This window comes from Macrotis lagotis, chromosome 7 (assembly GCF_037893015.1).
Source record: "Macrotis lagotis isolate mMagLag1 chromosome 7, bilby.v1.9.chrom.fasta, whole genome shotgun sequence".
Lineage (NCBI taxonomy): Eukaryota > Metazoa > Chordata > Mammalia > Peramelemorphia > Peramelidae > Macrotis > Macrotis lagotis.
This window is the reverse complement of record NC_133664.1, coordinates 220489268-220514190: the sequence shown is the minus strand read 5'-3', so window position 1 is coordinate 220514190 and position 24923 is coordinate 220489268. Positions and strand designations below refer to the sequence as shown.

Here is a 24923-nt window from a genome sequence, read left to right as displayed (position 1 = left end):
TTACTAGATAGTATAATGGAAATTTATTTTCATTTAAGTATTTTTAAAAATCAGTGCAAGAACCTCTGGATATCATTCAAAACACACTATGTAATATTAGTTACACTTTAGATACATGCAACAGTATTCTTCAGTGAGGGTGGCAAAAGTCCTTCACAAACCATCACTTTTCTTTTCACTTTCTTCTTTTGAAGATATATCTAATCCCACTTAACTTGTGATGAAAATGAAGCAAGGAAGTGAAAGGATCAGTCACGATAATGTACAGTCACTTTAAACCAGAGTCAGAAATTCTGATTTTCCACCCAAGGGGCTATCTAACCTATTTTCCTATGACCTATACCTGAGAACACTAAAAGTATTGTGGTCAACATCATCATTATTTCTAAGGGGTCCAATTAGAAGAGAATGGGTAAGTGAACCCTAAGAATTCCCTGCTAGTTATCCTGCATGGACTCCCCAGTAATTAATATTCACCATTTCCTCAACCTATTTCCTCCCTCCCCTTAGCTACATCTCTTTTGCTTCCCAACTTCCATTGCTCCTAGACATGGTCCCAGCCCTCCTTGCAGAAAACCAGCTGTATTGCCTCATGTACATCAGCCACCACAAATGAGGCTTCTAACAGGCTGGGGTCAAAGATGAAATCTCGGTGTCCATGAAATGTGGTCTCTTTTTGTTTCATGGAAGGATCAAAGACCCCACTACGTACTAGAATGGAAAAACACCTCTCTGCCATTGGTGGTCCCTGCTTTTTCTTGATCTCTTCATAGCATTCCTGTACTTCACCCTTTCCATTCTTCTGCAGGTAGTGGTTGTACAGGTTGGCACCATATACATCGGTCACTGGATTATCACTGAGCAAAGGCAATCAGCAAAGGAGAAGAGCAAATCAATGTAAATTGAGTAACTCAAAGACAGAAGTTCAGAAGAAAAAAGGGAGGTAGATCGGGTAAGACTTGAAATGTGTATGGACAAAGATAGGAAAGGTGGAAGGGGAAAGACAAGAGAGGGTTAAGAGGTTTAGAAAAGGAGAAGGCACAAAGCATTACCCAATAGCGTAGAGTCTGCGGATGGGGCCTCCCCGGGTACATCTCTCTGCTTGCTTCCTGATCAGAAACTCTGCATATTGGTAGGTGGTGATGGTGGGTTTGCCCACCAAGGCTTCATATTTCAATTCCTTTCCTGTTATTTTTCGATAGATGCTCTCCAGGCAGAGAAGAAAGGTACCATGACCAAATCTGACCAAGAAGACAATTTATCAGTTCACATTCAATACCTAGCCATTGCTTCCTCTCAATTAAATTCCCATTTCAACATCATCAGAACTTCCCCCACCAGCTGTGGTTAAGCAACAACAGTCCTTTCAAAACTTTCACTTAAAAAGTCTTATTATGAATTTATTTAAATAACTTAAACATTTCTGCACTAGTCCTGCATTCTCATTTTATATTACTAGGAAAGCAGTATGGTACCATAGCTTAACTAGAGAGGTGAAGGACTATGGTGAGGAACTCTGCAATTCCTGTCAGATTCAGTTGATGTATTGGTTAGTTTTATAGAAATGCTTTTTTTTCTGTCTTTAAAAAGTTCTCTAAGGGATGGCTTTCTGTGGAAGAGATGGAGGAAGAAAATATTAGAAATTATAGTAATATAAATAAAAATATATATTTAAAAAGTGTTTTTTATATTTTTAAAATAAAAGTATTCTGGCATAAAGCTATATGAAAAAAAGATGTTTTTAACTTTACTAAAAAGTATAGAAAGTTAACAAATCTGACATAGAGTCTCAGAATAAAGTTCATTCCTTGATTCTGACCCACAGCCCATATAACCAGTAAGAGCATATCTTAGTTCACAGCAAATAAACAGCCTCTTGAATGCCAGATTCTTTAGCACTCAGGAAATGCCGAAGTCTGATGACTTTGATTTAATAACCAAAAATGTCAGAGCATGAGTCCTACTCCAAGGACTATTTGGCTGAAAGGGGGTAATATAAATAAGGGTTAACTAGTGGCTTACTACAAACTGGTGTCAGGATAAGAAAACCATAAAAACCACAAGCTCCCTATCTGTCAATTACAGAGAAAGGGATGATGAGTAGAGAAATCTAGGCAAGGATTACACAGTCTGCTACTGAGACAAACCTGTTTCACTTGAGAAAATAATCTGATGATGTCTATGAAACCCTGAAAGATATACCATTATCTGACAAAAAAAGAATACTGACCTAAAGTTTGTGGATCTGTCCTCTAATTTTATCTCACAATTTACTATGACCTAGAGACAGCCACTTGATGACTCTAGACTTTATTCCTATAATTTATAGAACTCTGCAGCATCATTTTGGTTCTCCCCACCCCACCCCTTAATAAAATAAAATGAGGAACTATCTGTGATATGGAACTACACCTGGCAAACTAGCTGAAAAGCTGGCCTCAGAACCAGGAAAACTTGGATCCCAGTCTTGACCTCTAACATATACTTGTGTAGGCAAGTCACTTAGTGGCTCTAAGCCCCCGTCAGCTCTCTAAGACAAGTTGCAGAGAAGGTGGCAATCTACAAATATACCACTGAAATCATACAAGTTGCATTATATATAACATTTGGGGAAAAGGCACAAAGAATGTGTTTTGAATTTTTGGTGTTTATACTCTTCAGATTCTTGTTTCTCCTCTGGATATCTAAGCTCCATGTATATTTTTAGAGCAAAGCTTCTAAGCTATCAGCCAACTCTAATTTCCTTTAAAGAAACAACTGTATAACTTTTTGTGTCCTCCCTGGCATGTGTCACAGTGTCTTGCTCATTTATTAAGTATTTGCTAATTGATTGAGGGATGTGTGAAACCTACTCCAAAGTTCCCAGTCTGTGAGGAAAAACAGAAGCCTTTCCTAGCTTGGGAGCTAAAGTCTCATAGTATCAGAATAAAACCTAGAAGACAGGGGCTACAGGTGATCAGGACACAGTCAGAGGCCAAGATCAGGGATCCAAGATTAAAGACCATGATTCTTCACCTGGGCATCTTGGCTTCAGCCATCCAAAGGAGATCCATGTTGCTGGTCAGGACAGGAAGATGGGGGTAAGGGGCTACTGCCAGTCCTGTGCCAGGGTTGCCATTGCTAAGAAGAACATCTATAATAAGTTGGAGATTTGTCTCCCAGCGAACAGGCTCTCCAAGGAGGAGTACCCCTTTAAACAACAAAAAAATGCATAAAGGTAAAAGTTTTAAAAGAGATTTACCATATACTCTCTGTAGTAGGGTGGAGTGAGGCCCTAATAGAGACTGAGGCAATGACATTCAAGTGAGAATTTTTCAGCTCCAGCTAAATTATTATGTCACTGGCACAGTGACCTCAATCAACCTTGTAGAAAGTCATTTAGTTATTTACTCAAGCTGATTTAAAGTCCATAGTTAAAATGGGAAGTTTTAATTTTCACTTGTGCCACTGTGACAAAAGTAAGCTTTGGTTTTGCGCCTATCTATTACATTATTGCCATTCCTACCACTCCCCTTCATATTACTAGGAAAATAGAATGGTGTCAATGAAAATATATTTGCCTAAGAATCATGAGACCTAGATTCTGTTCCAGGTACCACCGGTGACTAATAGGAAAATCAGCATATTGCTGAAACCTATCTGGGCCTATTTCTTCTTTTGGAAAATGAAGGCCTTAGGCTATGTCATCACTAAGCTCTGAGTATATAACTGTTTTGGAAAAAGATAGGTTCTCACTGCAGGAGTAAGTGAAGAGATCATTTTAATCCCCCTAAGCTGTCTTGCAAAATCAAGAGGCCGAGGCACAGAAATCACAACAACTCAGACAACTTCACCTACCTTCTATGGGGGGGAAGTCGGTTGTCAAAGGAGGCTGTCAAGAGATAAATAACAGAAGTTGTCAATGTGACTGAGTCATACTCTGCTGCTTACTGAAACTTTACTCTTAATACAAATCGTAGCTTTGAAAGGGGGCATCTTGGTCCAAGCAAAAACAGTAACAAAAGGAAAAAAACCCAAAGACTAGATTGGATAGTCTTGAGAAACAGGACCATAGAAAAAAGAATCAGAGCTATCTGGTTTTTAAAAGCAATACTTAAAGAACACCTTGAAGCACATGAAGCAATTTCCCTTTAATGAATAAAGAATTGTAGTAAATGGGAAGGGAGCTAAAGGTGTGGGTTAATTGATACTGGAAAAGTCTATTATGGGGGAATCCATAGATACTTTAGAAACAGGTCAGACCTCCATTTGTCTTGGAGAGTTTAGTAGGCATACTGTGTTTATTAAAGATATTTGGGGATACCTTTCATGTTTAGTGGTCTAAAAGTTATGATGTCATAAGAATATTAGCTTCTGGAAGGGAAGGAAGGAGCCTCTAACTAGCACTGGTACATGTGATGGAGTGACTGACCCAGTGTTAGATATAAAAAAATAAAATTCTATTAGGAGAGTTCTTGGAAATATGAGGAATCGAAGCACTGCAACACTGATGAAGAGTAACTATCAAAAATCCTAGTGAGAGGGACTGTAAGGGTATAATGATATAAAGAAGACACTACTATAAAGAAGAGCAAAGGAGAGAATGTTGGGATACTGGGTTCCAAAAGGATGACAGATTTCAATCCAATACCATATCCTTTGGCCGCCGTTCAAGATCAACCATGTCAAGTATAGGAAATGCTTGTCTCAACTCATCAACAGTAATCACATTCTGGAAACCCAAGCTGGACCAGGAAATTAAGGAAACACAATAAGCCATACATATTTTGCTGCCATCCCTTCAAGAAGGTCATGTTTATGTAAAGAACATAAAGACTAACAGACTGCCTTCTGTAGGGTTGGGGGGAGGGAAGCGAGATTAAGGGGAAAACTGTAATATTCAAAATTAATAAAACCTTTCTTTTATTTAAAAAAAAGAGGAAGTGAAGAGTTAACAAAAAAAAGGTCACAAACAAGAAAGTCAGAATAAGAGGAGTAATGACTTTATCTATTAAGGTTTCTCATCAAATTACAAATGACACACTACAAAGCAAACTGTGTGAGCAAAAATCATTACATTGGTTCCACTATTTACATCACCAGAGAATAACCTATAAACAAATATCTAATATGTAACTATTTTTATGAGGGGGGGGGAATACAGACCAAGATTGTTTCGGTATAGGAAAGTCTGTGTGTGCAAATATCCTCTATCCCATCAGCAACTCCAGTAACTTAATATCTTAAAGAGAGGTGCCAGAGGCAGCAAAAGGTTAACAAACTTATTCTATGATTAAACAACTAGTATATGTCAGGAGCACACCTTGAAGCTAGGTCTTCCTGATTCCAAGGCTGGCCTATATCCATATTATCTCAAAACAACAGATCTATGGTTAGATTTGTCTTTAGAATGTCTTTGTAACACTAAAGAGGTCAGTCCCAACTAGGAAGTCTGGGCAGCAAAGGAAGAAAGTCTTAATTATTAAAAAAAAAAAAAGCCACAAGGAATAAGGAAACATTTTTATCATCGAATGCTATTTTATGAAACACATTAATCATAAGGATCCCTTCCTACTACAACAGCTCTGAAAGTAAAAAAAAAACTTACCAAAAAATGAAACAAGTAACTGCTCATAGAATATGTACCAATAGGACTTATCCTTCCCCCAGGGAAGGAGGGAGCAAATGGCTCCCTACAAAATACTAAGATTCTGGTAAAGAAGGAAGGCATGGGGAAAAGTCTCTTCACACACACAGTTGGAACTAGGTTGGGTAGGTTAGAACCAGCAGATATACATGGATGTGCTTCTATGCTATCATTCTATAAAGAAAGGAAGTGAGATATGGAAGAAAAAATATTGCACAGAAGTCAGTACCTGGATGGGGTCTGCAGCTTCAATTCAACAAGTATTTATTTATTAAGTACCAACTGTATGCCAAAGTTACTGTGCTACGCTCTAGGGATACAAATACCAAATTTTTAAAGTCCTGCCCTTGATGAATTTACATCTTCCTGGAAGAGAAAAAGTGGAGAAAACTAAGTTAATACAGGGAAGGGAAGGGAAGGGAATAGGTACTGAACCTGTTATTTCTCAGGTATAGAGAACTTCCTCATGGAGAAACTCCCTCTATCAATATCGGCTGGAACCTCTAAAACATTGTAGAGAATAGCATAGAATATGGGGTATATAGCCAGCAATTGTCAGAAGAGGGCCTTTAAGTCAGATTAACTTATTCACTTGTTTCCCTATCCTAAAATATATAGAAAGTAAATACAAGGTAGTTACAAGGGAGTACACAACTTAGGGACTTAAGAAAGGGCCTGCATAAGAAGTAGAGGAGGTACTGAGCCTTAAATGGATCTAGGATTTCTAAGAAGCAAGGGTATCAGAAAAGAACATTCCAGGTATAGGGGACAACCTGTGTGAAGGAGACAAGAGGGTCTTGGGGAAGCCAGTTTGACCAGAATGTACAGTATGTGAGATGAAAAAGGAATGAGGAATGGGGACTGATTTACAATTCACTGCTATGGGGAATCCCCAAGTGAGGAAACTTCCTCTTACTTATGTAGGTCAGCACATTCTTTGAAACATATAGTCTTAGAGAGCTGCATTAGCACCAAGAAGTTAAGTGATTTGATCAAGGTCACACAAGCTGATTTTTTTCAGTGGAAAACTTGAACCCAGGTCTCCTCAGCTTTGATGGAGAATGTGTAAGAAGAAATAGTGTGAAATGTCTGGAAAAAAATTGTTTAGAACCAGATCAGTAAAGATTTTAAATGCCTAAATTTATCTTAGAGGTATCAGAGAAACATTGAAGTTTTTTAATTGCATACCTGTATGACTGAAGGCATAGTGGAGCTCTCGAAAGAGAAGGGAAATTAGAAAGAAAAGTGGATTTAAGAGGGAAAGATAAATGAATTTTTAAACATGTAATCCATCTGGCATTAGTCATGAAACTGTAGGTAAAGCACATAAACTATGAATCTACATTTCCTCATCTATAAACTAAGAATAATGATATTGCACTACCTATCTCACTACGGTACAGTGGAAATAACACAGAACTAAGTCAGACCATCTTGGTTCAAATAATTTGCCAATTATTATCCATGTGACCTTGGACAGGTCACTCATCTCTGGTTCTAAGGAAGGGAATAGAAAAAAAATTACTTGATCTAGTTCAATCTGTAGATAGATGAGGATGGGGGAAAGGGTAAGCATAAAAGACAGAGAATAACTGGGGAGTATCTGCAAGCAGGGGGCAAATATATTACTTTTTTTTAGCTCTAAATCCTTAATCCTATGATCCTACAGGGCAGTAGTGAAGAGTTTTATAAATTACAAAGCAGTTTATTAATTTTAGATTATTATTATTATGATGATGATGATAATCAATATTCATTGAACATCAACCATATAAAGCACTATACCTAATCTCATTGCAGAAGAAAAGATAATTAGATTACAACAAAGCACAATCTCATTGAAGAACTAAAATAAGGGGGCATAGGAGTACAAACAAACCCATGTCAGAGATATGGTTCAAATCCTGCCTCTACTTTCTCTGGCTATGTTATTTCTCCTTTATGAGTCTCAGTTTCTCTATCTGCAAAACAGGGGTGTTGAGCTAGATGGTCTCTAATGTCCCTCACCACTCTAAATACAGTGATTCTATATGTGCCAAGTGAGTAAAACAGTCAGTTAAGTATTACTGATATTTAGAGGATAGAAAGAACATCATGGGTACCAGGAGCCAGAGAAGGTTGTAAAAAAAGATGGGGTTAAGCCAAGATGAATAGGTAGGAGTCTGCTAGATAGAAAGGAGCCAAAGTGGAGGAAAAGAAGATGAAGTTATTCCAAGGGGAGTGGGTGTGTGTGAAAGTCATAAAGTAGGAACTTTAAAGCAGGATTTGGAACAATGAGTTCAATCTTTCACCTCCCTCCCTATTCCAGTTCTTGCATAAACTTCATAAACTAAAATATTGCACTATCAGAGCTTCACACAGTGCTGCCAAAACATTTAAGCTGCTACACAATGAGCAAAAGCAGCCTAGTCACCTAGGCACCCCCCACATAAACAAAATCCTAATGAAGTTCACAAAAGACTACAATTAGATTTAATTTCATCCAAACTCTACTCTGTCACCATATTATACTATCAACATCAATTCATTATCTTCTTTGCCTCTCCTATTCCCTGCTGGAATGGCCTGGCCCATGGCCCATGATAACTCTACCATTCCCTCATTAGCAATTATTTCTTTTTTCCCAGTCCCAACCTCTAAGACAGAGAAGAGCTCAAATGAAACTATATGGATAAAATAAAGGAAAAGGGTTGCTTTAGATCTTCCCACCTTAAAGTGTGTGAATCCTGAGTGAGTCAGTGAAGAGAGAATGAGGGAAAGTGAAATGGATCATGGGAAGCATGGTAAACCTGGAGGGAGCACAGAATTAAGTAATTTCAGTTCATAGAGTCTCAAAGGCCATCAAGAACATCCAGACCTAAAAACAAATCCATTCTAAAGATTCTCTAACAAGTATTATCCAGACTCTACTTGGAGACTGTGCTCCAGATTCACTATTCCATGAGCCAAGGCAGATCACTTTTAAGTAGTTCTACTTTAATATGTAGGTTTTTCTTCCAACAAGTCAAAATCTATCCCTGAATCTTCAATTCACTGCTCCTACTCCTATCCTCTAAGGGGGAGTCAGTTGGAACAAATATTTGAGGTTGACTATTAAGACTTCACAATGCTTAATGTAAGAAGGTTAGGGGCAGCTAGGTGGTACAGTGGATAGAGCACCGGCCCTGGAGTCAGGAGTACCTGAGTTCAAATCTGGCCTCAGACACTTAGCTGTGTGACCTTGGGCAAGCCACTCAACCCCACTGCCTTGCAAAAACCTAAAAAAAAAAAAAAAAGCATAAGAAGGTTAACCTTCTGTTGATTCAAATCTTTTAAGTGGCTTTTGTGACTATCCTATGAAAAGTGCTCTCCCAAAAGTCATCAATGATTACCTAACCATCAAATTCAATGACTTTTTCCTCAATCCTCAATCCTCATCTTCCTTTCTTTCTCTGGGGGCATTTACTATTGTTAAACTTCGCATACTGATGAGTTTAACTTTGAATATATACTAATTTCTATAAATATCAAACTTTTAAAAGAAATTTATGTAAAGACAGCATTTCATTTATTCTTTCCCACAGAACCAACCAACTGCTTGAGGACAGGACAGTCCATAAAGGAAGGACAAAAGGCTGATCATCAAGGGCATGGAAAATTCTTCCCATACCCAGGTCAACTTTCTATTCTTTATTGTCTTCCCTGACACTCTTTCAAGGCTAAGACTACATTCTACTGATCCACTGATTTCTCTAATTAGATATCTTGATTTAGCCTTTGCTCAGAGATTCAAACCTATCTCAAACCCTGAAGAACACCAGAAGGATACTTCCAGGCATGGTCCACCACAGGTCCCTGCCCCGAAACCAGCATTTGCTTGTCATGAAATTTCGAGAAGAACTTCAAGGGGCTACTGGAAAGTATTACTTGCTCCGGTTCAACCTGTAGAGATGAGGATTGGGAGGAAAGGTAAATATAATAAGAAAAAAAATAAATATAGAACAGGTGGAAGCAAGGGAGTAATATATCCTTTACACTTTATCTCCTCTAATATATATTTTTTTAAAAAGAATCAATAAATAGCCTAGCAAAAGCCCTACTTGACCAACACATTACTGAAACCATTTGCAGAGTTGAGACAAAAACTTTCCAATTCATTTCCTGCACAGACAAAAGAAACAGGAAGCCAACCTCAGATTAATACTGAACAAATTGCTCCTCTGCTCTGATAGGCCTAGACATTTCTTAATAAGCCCATTTCAAAAAAATCACAGTTGTATATGTGCATTTCATTTTCATAAAAATTCACTTCCCCCCCAGAATCCCCACTGAGAGATTAGTTTTTCAACCCCTAGATTCACAAGAGAGCCCTTAAGAACTCATGTGATAAAACTATAAAGTAGTAAGATCAGGATTTATTATGACATAAAAAAGATCATATATAGAAAACTGGAAAAAATCACAAGGATTTTAAGTTGGGAAATAGATACTTTAGAGATCATCTAGTCTAATCTACTCTTTTTTGCAAATGAGGAAACAGAAACTCAGAGAAATTAAGTGACTTGGTCCAAGGAGACACAGGAACACACACACACACACACACACAATAAGATACCCACCCATGACATACCCAGAGCAGATAATTGGCAGAGCAAGGATTTGAACCCAGGTTCTTTGAAGTTTCTGCATCTAGGTCAATGTTATTGTTCAAGACAGTCATACTGACTCTAAGTTTTTTTTGGAATATCATTTAAGATCACTTTCCAGGGCAGCTAGGTAGCAGAGTGGATTGAGCACTGGCCCTAGAGTCAGGAGGACCTGAGTTCAAATCTAGCCTCAAACACTTAATAATTACCTAGCTGTGTGACCAATGGACAAATCACTTAATCCCATTGCCTTGCAACACACACACACACACACACACACACACACACACACACACACACCCCATTTTCCAAGTCACACAAAGAATGTGAGTCTTAAAAAAAAGAAAAGGGGGAGGCTAGGTGGCACAGTGGATACAGCACCAGCCCTGGAGTCAGGAGTACCTGGGTTCAAATCCGGTCTCAAACACTTAATAATTACCTAGCTGTGTAGCCTTGGGCAAGCCACTTAACCCCATTTGCCTTGCAAAAAAAAATTAGTTATTTAGTAAGTTTGTAATTTGTACTAGAAATTTGAATACACACAGTTCTTGCCTTCGCAGAAGTTATTGTTTGAGTTGGGGAGTGCAAGGAACACAAGGAAAGTGAGGCACTCTGAGCTGACCTAAAAAAATGAGTTTTGAGAGAACAGGTAAAAATATGAGAAAATTACAAATGGAGAGGTTGCCATAATTTGGAGGAAAGTTGAATGGTCAAATTGTGGGCAATGCCTTTGAAAAGGCCAGGAAGACCAGTCTCTGAGGGCTGCTTCTTTCTGCAGTCCTTACCTGCACACCCAGTAAGTCCGACAAATCCTGAGCTTTCACTTGTGGGACACAATTTCCAGCATTAGTGACAAAGACAACTGGGAATCGGAAACATCCATTTGAGTCAGCCAGCTTCCGGGCAGCTTCCAAAGCAGCAGGGATCACTCTGTGACCACGGACAAGCACCCCATCGATGTCAATGAGGAACCCAAAGGTTGGAGGGGTCTGCACAGAGAGGGCAGGAGAGGGGAATTACCACTGCATCAAGGGGATGAGGGGAGAAAGGAAAAGGAAATTCAAGTTACAAGAGAAAGAAGCTCAATAAATTAACTGACATTTCTATAGTGCTTTATGGCATATAAAGTGTTTTCCTCACAATAAACCCATGAGGTAAACAAGCAATATGATTCCCATTTGACAGATAAAGAAACTGAGATACCAAAATTTTTTTTCAACAAGTTTTTATTTTATTTTTTCAAATTACATGCAAAGATAGTTTTCAATATTCATCCTTTTATAAGCTTTTGAGTTCCACATTTCTCCACCACTCTTCCTTCCCTCTGCCCTTCCCATCGCAGCAACCAATCTGCTACAGATTATAACATACACTGTCATGCTTAACATATTTCCATACTAGTCATGTTGTGAAAGAAGAATTAAAACTAAGGGTGGGGGGGACCATGAGAGAGGAAAAAAAACAACATAAAGGAAGTCTTAAAAAGTGAACATAAAAAAAAGTGAACATAATATGCCTTGTTCTGCCTTCAGACTTCATAGTTTTTTTTCTCTAGAAGTCGATGGCATTTTCCCTAAAATGTCTTTCAGGATTGTCCTTGATCACTGAACTGAGAGGAACAAAGTCCATCACAATTGATTGTCACACAATATTATGTGTACAATATTCTTCTAGTTCTACTCACTTCACTCAGAATCAGTTCTTGAAAGTCTTTCTAGGCTTTTCTAAAGTCTGGCTGCTCATTTCATTTTGTTTTGGGTTGTTTTTTTTTTTTGCAGGGCAACAAGGTTAAGTGACTTGCCCAAGGTCACATAGCTAGGCAATTACTAAGTGTCTGAGGCCAAATTTGAACTCAGGTACTCCTGACTCCAGGGCCGGTGCTCTACCCACTGTGCCACCTAGTTGCCCCTCATGATTTCTTATAGAACAATAGTATTCCATAACATTTATATCATAACTTGTTCTGTGATTCCCCAATTGCTGGGTATCCCTTCAAATTCCAATTCTTTGCCACTACAAAAAGAACTACTCTTTCCCTACTTTTTATGATCTCTTTGGGCTATAAACCTAGTAGTGGTCTTGCTGGATCAAAGGGAATGGACAAGTTTATTGCCCTTTGAGCATAATTCCAAATTGCACTCCAGAATGACTGGATCAGTTCACAACTCCACCATACTGACTAAAATGATGAAAAAGGAAAATGATCAATCTGATAGTTGTAAAGTAATACCTCAGAGTTGTTTTAATTTGTGTTTCTCTAATTAACAATTATTTGGAGCATTTTTCATATGACTATAGATGGCTTTAATTTCTTCAGCTGAAAAGCTGCTTGTTCATGTTCTTTGACCATCTGTCAAATGGGAAATGACTCTATATATTTTAGAAATGAGTCCTTTATCAGAACTACTAGCTGTGAACATTGTTTCCAACCTTTCTGCATTCCTTTTTTTTAAATTTATTTTTTATTCTAATTTTGTACAAATGTTTTTTTTACATTAATAAAATATTCTTGTTTACAAGTAAACAAAATACCCCTCCTCCCCCATGAATATAGATAGACTTGCTTGGGCCAAAAAAGTAAAGGGGAGAGAAAAAAATTAAAATAAAAAAATAATAGTAATAATTGTAGGTATGGACAGGTGGCACAATGGACGAGGCACCAGCCCTGGAGCCACGAGCACCCAAGTCCATATCCAGCCTCGTAAACCCAATAATCACCCAGCCGTGTGATATGCATGCTACCCGATCCCCACTGCCCTGCAAAAACCAAAAAAAAGAAAGAAAAAAAAGACCCAAAATAAAATAAAATAGTAATAATAGTAGGGGTGGCTGGGTGGCAGAGCATTGGCCCTTGAGCCAGGAGCACCTGGGTTCAAATCTGGCCCCAGACACCCAAAGATCAACCTGCTATGTGGCCCCAGGCAGGCCATCCAGCCCCACTTGCCCTGCACCCTCCCCCAAATAATAATAACAAAAAATGTGCTTGAGTCTTTGTTCCAACACCAACAACTCTGTCATGGGTGGATCTCATTCTTTATGATAAGTCCATCACAAAAGTTATTTCCTTATTTTTCCACCATTGCCATTGCTGATCGCAACTCCCTCCTTTCTTATTTCTCCACTACCATGTACTCTATTTTCTCTCTCCTTTCACTCTGACTCTGCTGTAGGGTTGCTGAGTGGTGCAGCAGACAGATCCCTGGTCCTGGGGCCAAGAAGCCCTGAGCCCCCATACCACCCCTTAGGCCCAGAATCCACTTGGCCCTGTGGTCCTGGGCAGGCCTTCCAATCCCAGCCCCTTGCAAGAAGTAAGAAAGAAAATGTGTTATATCTGACCACTAACCCCCCATGGTCCATCCTCTCCTCCTTTATTCACATCCCCACCCCTTCCCCCTGCTCCCCGCTCCTTCTTACTCCAGATGTCTATACCCCATTGAGTATATATGCTGTTTCCTCTCCTAGCCATCTCTGATGAGAGCAAAGGTTCCCTCATTCCCCCTTGCCTCCCCACTTCCATATCATTGCAATAGCTCATTGTAATAAAAAAAATCTTATGTGAAATATCTTGCACTATTCCCCCCCTCCTTTTTCTTTCTCCCATTCCATTTCCCTTTTTTCTATTGACTTCATTTTTACACCATATTTTATCTTCGAATTCAGCTTTCTCCTGTGCTTCAACTATAAAAGCTCTCTCTACCTGCTCTATTAACTGAGAAGGTTCATATGAGTATTATCAGTGCCATTTTTCTACACATGCAGTTCAGCCTCATTAAGTCCCTCATATTTCCCCCCTCTCCTCCAATCTCCATGCTTCACCTGAGTTCTGAGTTTGAAGATCAAACCTTCTGTTCAGCTCTGGCCATGCCAAAAGGAACCTTTGAAATTCCCCTGGTTCATTGAAAGTCCATCTTTTTCCCTGAAAGAGGACATTCAGCCTTGTTGGGTAGTTCATTCTTGGCTGCATTCTAAGCTCTTTTGCCTTCTGGTACATTGTATTCCAAGCCCTATGAGCTTCCAATGTAGCTGCTGCTAAGTCCTGTGTGATCCTGACTGCAGCTCCACGATATTTGAACTGGGTCCTTCTGGCTGCTTGTAATATTTTCTCTTTGACTTGGGAGTTCTGGAACTTGGCTATAATATTCCTAGGGGTTGGTTTTTTGGGATCTCTTTCTCTGGGGGATCGGTGGATTCCCTCCATTTCTATTTTGCCCTCTGCTTCCAGAATATCAGGGCAATTTTCCTGTAGTAATTCTTTGAAAATGATGTCAAGGATCTTTTCCTGATCATGACTTTCAGGTATTCCAATAATTTTTAAATTATCTTTCCTAAGTCTGTTTTCCATATCAGTTGTTTTTTCAATGAGATATTTCACATTTTCTTCTAATTTTTCATTTTTTTGGTTTAAGTATTGATTCCTGATTTCTGGTAAATTCATCAATCTCCCTGAATTCTATTCTTTGTCTGAAGGATTTGTTCTCCTCAGAGTTTTCTTATCTCTTTTTCCATCTGGCCAATTTTGCTTTTTAAAGCATTCTTCTCCTCTATAACTTTTTGTACTGTTTTATCCATTTGACCTAAGCTGGTTTTTAGCATGCTATTTTCTTCAGCATTTTTCTGGATTTCCTTGACTAAGCTGCTGACTTCATTTTCATGTTTTTCATGCATCTCTCTCCTTTCTTTTCCCAGTTTTTCTTCCAACTCCCTCATTTGATTTTCAAAGTCTTTTTTGAGCTCTATCATAGCCTGAGCCCAATTTCTGTTTTTCTTGGAGTCTTTAGATGCAGGATCTTGTGCTTCCTCATCTTCAGACTATTTTGATCCTTCTTGGGCTCATTTGCAAAATATTTCTCAATAGTCTTCCTTTTGTTTCTTTGCTTGCTCATTTTCCCAGCCTGGGCCTGGTTTTAGGGGTGCTTCCTGAGCTTCTGGGACACTCCCACAAGGGTCTCAGTGTGTGAGGCTCTGTCCTCCCTCCTGGTCTGTGAATGACCATAAGCACCTCCCTCTGCCACGGGGCTGAGGTGGGGGGGCCCTGCTGTTCTATGGGGGGGCCTAGACTGCGATCAGGATCTGAATGTGGTCAGAGCCCCAGAGTCCTGTTCCAGGGGCAGAGGACAGAGCTCAGCAGTCTCTCTTCACTCCCCTCCCTCAGCTCAATGGGCTCATGCCCTGGGGGCTCCTGCTTACCAGCTCCTCCTGCTTCTGTTTTCTGGATCAGGGCTGGGGAAAGACCATGCTGCTTGCTGTGTGCCCTGAGGGCTGGGCTCCACGTGCTCGCTCTGGCAGAGGTCCCCCGCTGTTTCCCCACTTTGCGCCCGGTGCTCCTCGGGGTGCAGCTCAGGAGACTCCCCCACTGCTGTGAGCTGAGACTCCCAGCGCCCTGGGGCTGCCTCCAGGAGGCTTAAGTTCTTTGGCTCTGGTGGGCCACCCCTCTGGCAGGCCGCCTCTCCGAACCCGGGGAGCAGAGCCTTTCTGCTCTTTTCCAGGTTACCTTGAGTAGGAGAACTGCCTCTCTGGGTCCCTTTGTGGGTTCTGTCTCTTGAAAGTTTAGTTAAGAGTCCTTAGCTGATGAATTTTATCAGAGAGCTCCTAAGACTCGATCCCTTCTTGTGCCATCTTAGCTCTGCCCCTCAGCATTCCTTCTAATCTTAGCTGCATTAATTTTATTTGTGCAAAAACTTTTTAAATTCAAAATTATTCATTTTTCAATTTATAATGTTCTGTATCTATTGTGTAATCATAAATTTCCTTCTCTCCATAGATCTGAGAAAAAGACTGTTCTTTGTTCTCCTAATTGACTTATGCTTATCACCCTTTGTCTAAATCCTATGTATATTTCTTATCTTTGTGTAAGGTGTGTCCATAACTAATTTTGCCATTCTGTTTTCCAGTTTTCCCAACAGTTTTTGGCAAATAGTGAGTCCATATCCCAGGAGTCTTTGAGTTTATCAAGCAGTAGGTTACTATAGTCATTTACTACTGTTTCTTTTGAACCTAATTCACTTCTCTATTAGTCACACAAGATTTGATAACTGCACTATATAATACAGTTTTAGATCTGGTACAGTTAGGCCACCTTCCTTTGCATTTTTTTATTAATTCCCTAGATATTCTTTTATCCTTTCAGATGAATTTTGTTATTATTTTTCTAATTTTACAAAGTAATTTTTGAATAATTTGATTGACTCACATTAAATAAGTAATTTAATAAAGGTAGAACTACCTTTTTAATTGTTTAGATCTGACTTTATTTGTGTGAAAAGTGTTTTGCAGGGGCAGCTAGTTGGCAAGTAGATAGAACACTGGCCCTGGAGTCGAGAGGACCTGAGTTGAAATCTGACCTCAGACACTTAATAATTACCTGTGTGACCTTGTATATGTCACTTAACCCCACTACCTTGCAAAAACCAGAAAAAAAAACAGTTTTGTAATTGTGTTCATATAGTTTCTGGGTTGGTCTTGGAAGGTAGATCCCCAAGTACTTTATGTTGTCTTAAGTTACTTTAAATGGAATTTTTCTTTCTATCTCCTACTGTTGGGTTTTGTTGAGGCACAAAATTTTTAAGAGATTCATTTATTGATCACACAGCTAGTATTTAAAGAAAACAAGAGACAGAGCAAGGGTCTAGGTTTCCTTAGCCTAGTTTTCTATCCACTACACCATGTTCATATATCAACCTCAAATTACAGGGCAGACCTTTAAAAAGTTCATGAAAATAAAGGAAAATTAATATTTTCCCACTATACTAAAATTTTAAATTATCAAAATATAAACTGCAATTTACATAAGGTTTTTTTAGCAACATCTCCTTTTCTGAGTTTCATTCTACCCATCATATTATATTACCTAGTCCAGAGACCTGTAGCAATTTTACAGTACACCTTCCTCTCTTGGTCTTCCCACCCTTACCCCTACTCTCATATTTGAAGATTTAAAGACATTTTTCCCTAAAATCTTCTGGTCTCTCAGTTCAACTCCATAAAGTCTTTATGACCTTTTCTTTATCTCAGATACCTAGGGAGATAGTTACACCTTAAACCTCAATTTCACCTTTAGCTATTCTTTTCCCAAGATCTTTAACTCTAATTTCTAATTTGTTTAATTTCTTATTCTTCATCACTCCCAAATCAACCTCACCATGACTTCCATTCAAGGCATGTGTTGGTAAAATAAATGTTTAATAACTGACTCTCCTAAAGGGGAAAAAAAAAGTACACATGATATACTCTTTTTTTTTTAGGTTTTTACAAGGCAGTGGGGTTAAGTGACTTGCCCAAAGTCACACGGCTAGGTAATTATTATGTGTCTGAGATCATATTTGAACTCAGGTTCCCCTGACTCCAAGGTTCCCCTAGCCTCCCCTGGGCAAATTAAATTTAAAAGTATACAATGTGGGGGGCAGCTAGGTGGCGCAGTGGATAGAGCACCGGCCCTGGAGTCAGTAGTACTTGAGTTCAAATCTGAACTCAGACACTTAATAATTACCTAGCCGTGTGGCCCTGGGCAAGCCACTTAACCCCATTTGCCTGGCAAAAAAAAATAATAATAATAAAATAAATTTAATCTGCCTCTTCAACGTTTTCTCTGCAAACTTAAGTCTAGACAATAAACAAAATACTAAATCAAGTCTTGAATTGTATCATTTGATGATTTTTGACATATAAATACACATACTAAAATTTTAAAAATTGGCTCTCAGGACTATGAGCTGGCTCCAACATACACCTGGCTTCAATTTTTTTCCTTGATTTGGTCTCATTTTCTTCCCTTCACAACTGACTAATAAATATCCAGTTCAATGGTCCTCCTCCCTTAAATGTCCTGCCCCCTTGTTCTATTGATAGTCTCATCTTAACCAATATACAGCTTTGATCAACCCTTTCCCCCTAAGCTTTTTCAGTTCCTATTCCAAACCTGCAGAATACAAAATCACATAAACTTGTCAAGTCATTTTACTACAAATTCATTTTGCTAACCACAATCTGACTTTCACCATTATGAAGCAAGCCACTTCTGTATGATTATTTTTTTTATCAAGCAGCTATGCCAGATAATGATTTCTCACTTCTACCCACCTCAATCAACAAGCAATTGTTAAAATGCTTACTACAAGCTAGGTATTGAAGATATAAGACACAACTCACACAGAATAAATACTGTACTGTTGCAATAAACCTCCTAATTGATCTACATATCTCACATGTTTCTCTACTCCAACTCATCCTCCATAATCTGCCAAAGTGATTCACCTTAATCACAGATCTAACCATATAACTGTCCCATTTAATAAATTTCAAGATGCTAATAGCTCTAGAACAACTCTCTTTAAAACAGAAGCATGAAGGACTCCTTTAGCAGCCTGGTGAAGCCCTTTTCAAAAGAAGATTTTAAATTCATAAAAAAATATAGGATTACAAAGGAAACCAATTATATTGAAATAATTATCAATTTTTTTCAGTTCAGAGACCCCCCCAGTTAAAAAAAAAACCACTACTCTAAAGAAAGGTAATTTGATAGAACTTTATTCAGTAAGCAAATGATCTTGATTTCACTGAGATAACACCTAAAATTACTTCATCTCTGTTACTCCTTATCTAAAACTCTTTAGTATCTATATCTTCTCCTGGGTTCTAATCAGTGAATAAGAGGTGATCCTTCTCCATGAAAAACCCCCGACCCAATTTCTTCCCAACTGCTTAAAGAAGTTACCCCATCAATCATTTCTTCTCCCCTCCTATCTACTGATTCCTTCTCCACTAACTATAAAATACTCACATCTCCTCCATCCTTAAAAACTCTTCAATCCTGAAATCTACTCAATTATTCTAGCTCTGCTTCAGTTTTACTGCAAAACTTTTAGAAAGTTCTCTTAATCCACTGTTTTTACTTTCTCACTATTCATTCACTTCCCAATCCCTTGAAAACTTACTTCTGACTCTACTACTCCTAATGAAACTCTTTCTCGAAAACAGCAAATGATTACTTAATAGAATCCTATGTTCTTTCTTCAGTGCTCAACTTCCCCTGATCTCTCTGCAGGTATTTATATTGAAGATCACTCTTCCTCTGAGATACTCTATGATATTTCTCAGTTCTCATTCCTGTTTGTCTAACTGCCCCTTTCAAGACAACCATTTCATTATGCATTTATTATTACTATGAAGATAGAAACCTTACCCTCTCTTCTGACTCCAGTACTGCAGTGCTTAATACCATCTAGACATCTTTAGTTGCCTGACACTGAAGCATCACAAATTCACCACTGCCAAAACAAAACTCATCATCTTCCTGTCTTGACCTAGTTATTCTAACTTCCCTATTTCTTTTAAGGCTATCATCATTCTTCAAATCACCCAGACTTATAAATTAAGTCAATCTAAACTCTTCCTTTTCCCTCACTCCCCAGCCTAAACACAATCATGATGCCAAAGTTCCAGTTAAGTCTATCTCTGTAATATCCCTAATATTCATTTCCTGCTCACCATTCATACTGCCCAAATCAGGCCCTCATACTTAAACTAATTTAATAGCTCCAATACAATTTAAACGGTCTTCAAAAAAAAATCTTCCTAATGACCAGATCTGATCTCATTCTTCTGCTCAAAAACTTCAGTATTATCTTAAAGTTTAAACTATTACACCTTTTATTTTTAAAGTCCTCCAACAATCTAGTTCCAACCACATTTCCAGACATATTTAACTCCTCTCTCATATAGTCAAACCAAATTGTCTTATTAGTTATCTTCTGAAAGAAGTATTCTCTCATCTCCCTGTTTTTCTACAGCTTGTCCCTTCTTTCTGGAATTTGCTTTTGCCCAGACAGCAAAGTCAGAGATATCAGAATCTTGTCCAGGGTTCAGCAGTTTGGTGATGTCTTTTATCAGCCTGACTTTAGGAATTATTGGAAAGGAAAGTCAGAAGATCTTCCATCTCATGTGCTACTGGGTCAAGCAAGCAAGTCTAATCTTTGAATACACGTTTCCTAAACCTTCTGGGAATCTGGACATAGCTAAAAAGATATATGCTCCTTCCTTCCTTTAGATTAACAAGACTAACTAGCCAGACTAACCATTATGCACAGATGTGGTCATTTCATTCAAAAATCTTCTCCTTGGGGTGGCTAGGTGGTGCAGTGGATAGAGCACCAGAGTCCTGGAGTCAGGAATACCAGAGTTCAAATTTGGCCTTAGACACTTAATAATTACCTAGCTGTGTGGCCTTGGGCAAATCACTTAACCCTATTTGCCTTGGAAAAAAAAAAAAAAAACAAAAAATCTTCTCCTTGTGTCAATTAAGACACAATTAAGATCTGATCTCACCCTCCTGTCCCAGATTTGCTTTATATAAAACTTAATTCTGTACAACTGTCACCGAACCCTAGGTGGTCCTTTGATCCTACAGCCCCACCCTAAGACAGTGGAAGAAAAGTGTGGTGAAGCATCAATTAAAAAAGAAGAGACATCTTCAAGTTAACTTTACAATTATATTGTACATGATTTACCTTTTTACTTTCCCTTCCCATAAATCCTAGGAAGATCCATGACCCAACAATTTTGTTGCCAATTTTCCCTAGGACACCAGAGTGAGGAATGTTAACAAGGCAAACAAGATGAGAATAGGAGTCTGACGTGTCTTCTAGGTCAAGGTAACTTAACCTGAGGTCCAGGAACAATTTTTAAACATATTTTAATAACTAGATTTCAGCATAATTAGTTTCCTTGGGATTCTTATGCACTTATTTAATTCCAAGAGCAGAATTTTTACCAAATTGTCAAAGAGATGTATGATGCATAACACACATACACACACACACACACACACACACACACAAAAGAATAAAATAAATAAAACCTATTCTAGGCCCTCTCAAATCTGAACCAATCAGTCCAGGGCAGAGGAGCTCCTCAGTGGCAGGAAAAGGTTGTTAATCCAGTTTCAATATTTGACTATTTGCTACAGTAGTCATTTAACTTCCCTTGGCCTCATTTTCCTCTTCTGAAAAACTAGAACAATTCTACTTAAGAGTATTCATCCTATAGAGCTGTTGTGAGATAAATGCACCTGGATCATATAGCAATTTAGTGGCAGGAGAACTGGAACCCAAATTTTCTGACTCCCAGTGCAAAGCACTCTTCACTACAAGCTGTGGCTCCACATAATTTATTCTCTTACTCTGCCTCAATTCCAAATCCATTCTTCTAAGTCTACCTGCTCTCTCTACACTCCCATATGATTAGAGAAGTTGGGTGAATGAGAGTAAGAATTCAAGGACAAAGGTGCTATTTGAGAGCTTGGGTGACTAGATGGCATAAGGAAGTTTGGAAAAGAGTAGCTTGTGGGGAGGAAATGAGTTCAGTTTTGAACCTGATGAAGTTGAGATGCCCTTGGAAAATGCAGTTTGAACTATTTAAAACAAGGAGTTCCACAACAAGAAAAAAGCTGTAATAATATGTATATAAAATATATATATATATATATAAAAGTGATTTGCAAATGATAATTAATTAAACCCACAGCCGCTTATGAAAGTGCAGAGATAATTAAAGGGGTCCCAAAACCGAGACTTGGGGTAATGCCCACAGTTATATGATATGAATGATAAAATAGCAAAGGAGACTGAAGAGTCCAGACAGGTAGAAGAATGAAGAGAGAACAATGTCATGAAAAAAACAGAAAAAGTAGAGTACCAGAAGAATAAACGGGTAGCAAATTCAAGAAGAATGAGAAGTGAGAAAATCACCAGTGCCCAAGCACTTAAGAGATAACTGGTAACGCTGAATACAGCAGTTTCACTTGAGAGAGGAAGTATGAAGGAAGAAGGAAAAGAGGAAATGGAAGCAAAGGAGATACAGTTTGGTATGTAAGAAACTGGCTGTAAGAGGGGTGACATAGGACAATAATTTAACTGGTAGAGTTTTGTTTGTTTTTTCCTTCAGGAAGGAGAACATGTGTGTTGTAGGCAGACAGAAAGGAATCAGCATATAGATATTATGAGAAAACATCAGAAACTATGTACATAAAGAAGCATTATACAAAATAAAAGCAAGACATTGACTAGGAGAGAGAAAATATAAAGTCTAAAAGATTTTTACACAAATGTGTAGAATCATAGAAAAAGAAAGGGTGAAGAAAAAGTTGCTCATTATAGGTCTGATATTCAAACTCTATAAGAACTGACACAATTTGGTTAAAAGTCAGTCCTGGTAGACAAATAGTCAAGTGACTTGAAAGATTTAACAGAAATATAAACTATCAGTAACCAGATGGGAAAAAAGTCCAAGATCACAAATGATAAGTGAAATGCAAATTTAAATAATCTTGAGTTATCTCCTCAGACCCACCAACTTTGCAAAGATGGTTAAGACATGAAAAGTCATTGTTGAAGGAGTTGTGGGCAGATAAGCCGATGAACTGATTTTGAACGGATTCAACCACTTCGGAAAACATTTGGAAATTATGGGGGAAACATTAAATTTATTTATTAAACCCAGGGATTTCTACCACCTTCCAAGGGAAGTTAAACGACTGGGATTAACTGCCTTTTCTACCACTTTTTTGCAGTATACATGTGCCCTGGACTGACTGGTTCAGATTTGAGGGGGGCCTAGAATAGGTCTTATTTATTTTACCTTTCCCGAGAAAGTTACTGACAACAAGAAATTTCCATTGGAAATACGATGTCAATCAGAAAAAAGTATGTCTATCATAGTATATTAATGTAAAAGCCATTACTATCCTGTTAGAAATGACAAAAATCAATAAGAACATAAGCCCTGTAGGAAATGAAGACTGAAGAACTAAGGAAACATCGCTCACATGAATTTCAACTGTCTAAATCAAATCAACACTGAGAAAAACGGCTCTCCTCTACCTCTCCAGTCTCCTTAATCTCTACTTAACTTTCCTATCACTTTCTTTTATGTTGTAACTAACTTCTTTAATAAAGCTCTATTTTCTTTTACACTTACAAAAAAAAAATGAGGAAAAACATAAGACAAACCCGGTAATCAACGTATGCAACACGATGCCACCGTCAACCTCCTATTAACTAGGAAAAAGACTGGCTTGGATCGAGCACTTTGTAGGTGGCAGTAAGAAATGAGATCGAGTGATCATAGGAGTACTTGTTTTTAGGGCGAAAGACTGAAATTCCGAGTCCCCGGCTGCTCTGGGGCAAGCCCCCCCTCCCGTGCCAAACGCGGCAGGCGCCCACCCAGCGCCAGGCCCCTCCAGCTTTCCAGGGGCCACTGTGCGGGTCTCCCGATGGCAGCAGGGCTCACACAGAAGAGCCAGCGTCTTTGGACATCAAGAATAGAGATGGCCTCTCCATCTGCACCCCGGCTCATCAACCTGCGGCCTCCCGAGCCGCCCAACTTCCTTCCCTCCTTTCCCAAGGCTGGGTCTCCACACCCGGCAGGGCGGGTGGGGGGAGGGGAGGACGTATGAGAGGGGGTGGGGCTTAAAACTACAAATGGATTCCCCAAATTCCCAAACTCAAAGAAATGTCAAGAATCGAAACAAAAAGTGCAACGAGTGAAGGAAAAGAAAAGCAAAGAGAAGCCGGTAGAGAGCGAGGGCATCCACCGCGTCTGCCTCCCGGGGCGGCGGGGAGAAGCAGCGGCGGGACCAGCAGGCGCCTCCCTGGGCTTTCCCAGGACTTCTCAGGGGCGGGCGGAGAGGGGGCGTGGCGGCGCCAGGGAGGGGAGGCGGAGCCACCGGGGCTGCCGGCCCCGCCCGTTGGGTGAACGGCCCGCCGGCCAGGCGCGCCACTTCCGCCGGCTCCGCCCCTTCCGCCCCCTCCACAGCGGCAGTTTCCTCCCTATCCGGGCTCTCCGGAACCCCAGAGCGGTCTCACCTGGGGGAGGCCGCTGGCGTAGCTCCTCCCGGGGCTGGCCTGCTGCCCCCACGCCCTGCAGGGGACATGCTGCCTCAGCCAGCGAGCCGAAGCGCCTCTGACCGCAGTGAAGCAGCCGAGCACACCCATTCGGGCCTACCTCCGCGGCAGCCAGCACGTGCTACTAACTAGCCCGCGCTCGCCCTCCCCCGGCCCTCTCCCCCTTCCCCCCCGTCTCTCCGCCCAGCCAATCAGAAGCCTGCCCACTCACCTTGCTAGGGCGGAGAGGATGCCGCAGAGCATCCCGGGAGTGGTAGTTTCCTTTCCGCTCACCCCTTTCTTTTTGTCCTCCGCTCTGCAAAGGCCAGGACTGGAAAGACGTCTGCCCGGACGCTGTGTCCCATTGGACCAGACAGGCACGTGGTCCTCGCCTAAGCTAGCCTCAGACTGAAAGGAGTTTCTGTGGCAGGGTTAGGAGGACTGAGAGCCGAGAGACGGCAGGGGCAGCGGTCCAAGCCTGTCCCCTCATTTTGCAATTGAGGAAACGAGCTCCAAGTGCTAATCAATAGCTAATAAGATTTCTAGAGCATATAATATCTTATTTGTGCCCTACACAAAGAGGTCAGTACTCTACTATCAAACATTCATTTTACACATGTTCTAGGATATATGTCAGGAAACTGAGGCTGAGATAGCTTAAGTGACAAGTCCAGGGTCTCAAGCCTTCTTGACTCAAATCCAGTTCCACTTAGCTGCCTTGCCCCCAAGAAAATCACATACATTGTAACTAACAAAGATTTGTTTGTTTTGGTTGGGGGGCTGTCTTCTGGGTTTTTT

At 39.7% G+C, this 24923-nt stretch overlaps 1 protein-coding gene across 1 annotated transcript; it reads right to left on the bottom strand.

Annotated features, from left to right (window-relative positions):
* On the bottom strand, positions 1–24275 carry HDHD5 (haloacid dehalogenase like hydrolase domain containing 5). The gene is made up of 8 exons (XM_074194964.1): positions 24108–24275; positions 11037–11240; positions 9435–9547; positions 4631–4724; positions 3838–3871; positions 3016–3190; positions 1053–1241; positions 1–857 (listed from the first exon to the last, which is right to left on the bottom strand). The coding sequence occupies exons 1-8, from the start codon at positions 24234–24236 to the stop codon at positions 545–547; spliced, it is 1251 nt and encodes a 416-aa protein (XP_074051065.1). The 5' UTR covers positions 24237–24275; the 3' UTR covers positions 1–544.
* Positions 24276–24923: the final 648 nt, after the last annotated feature.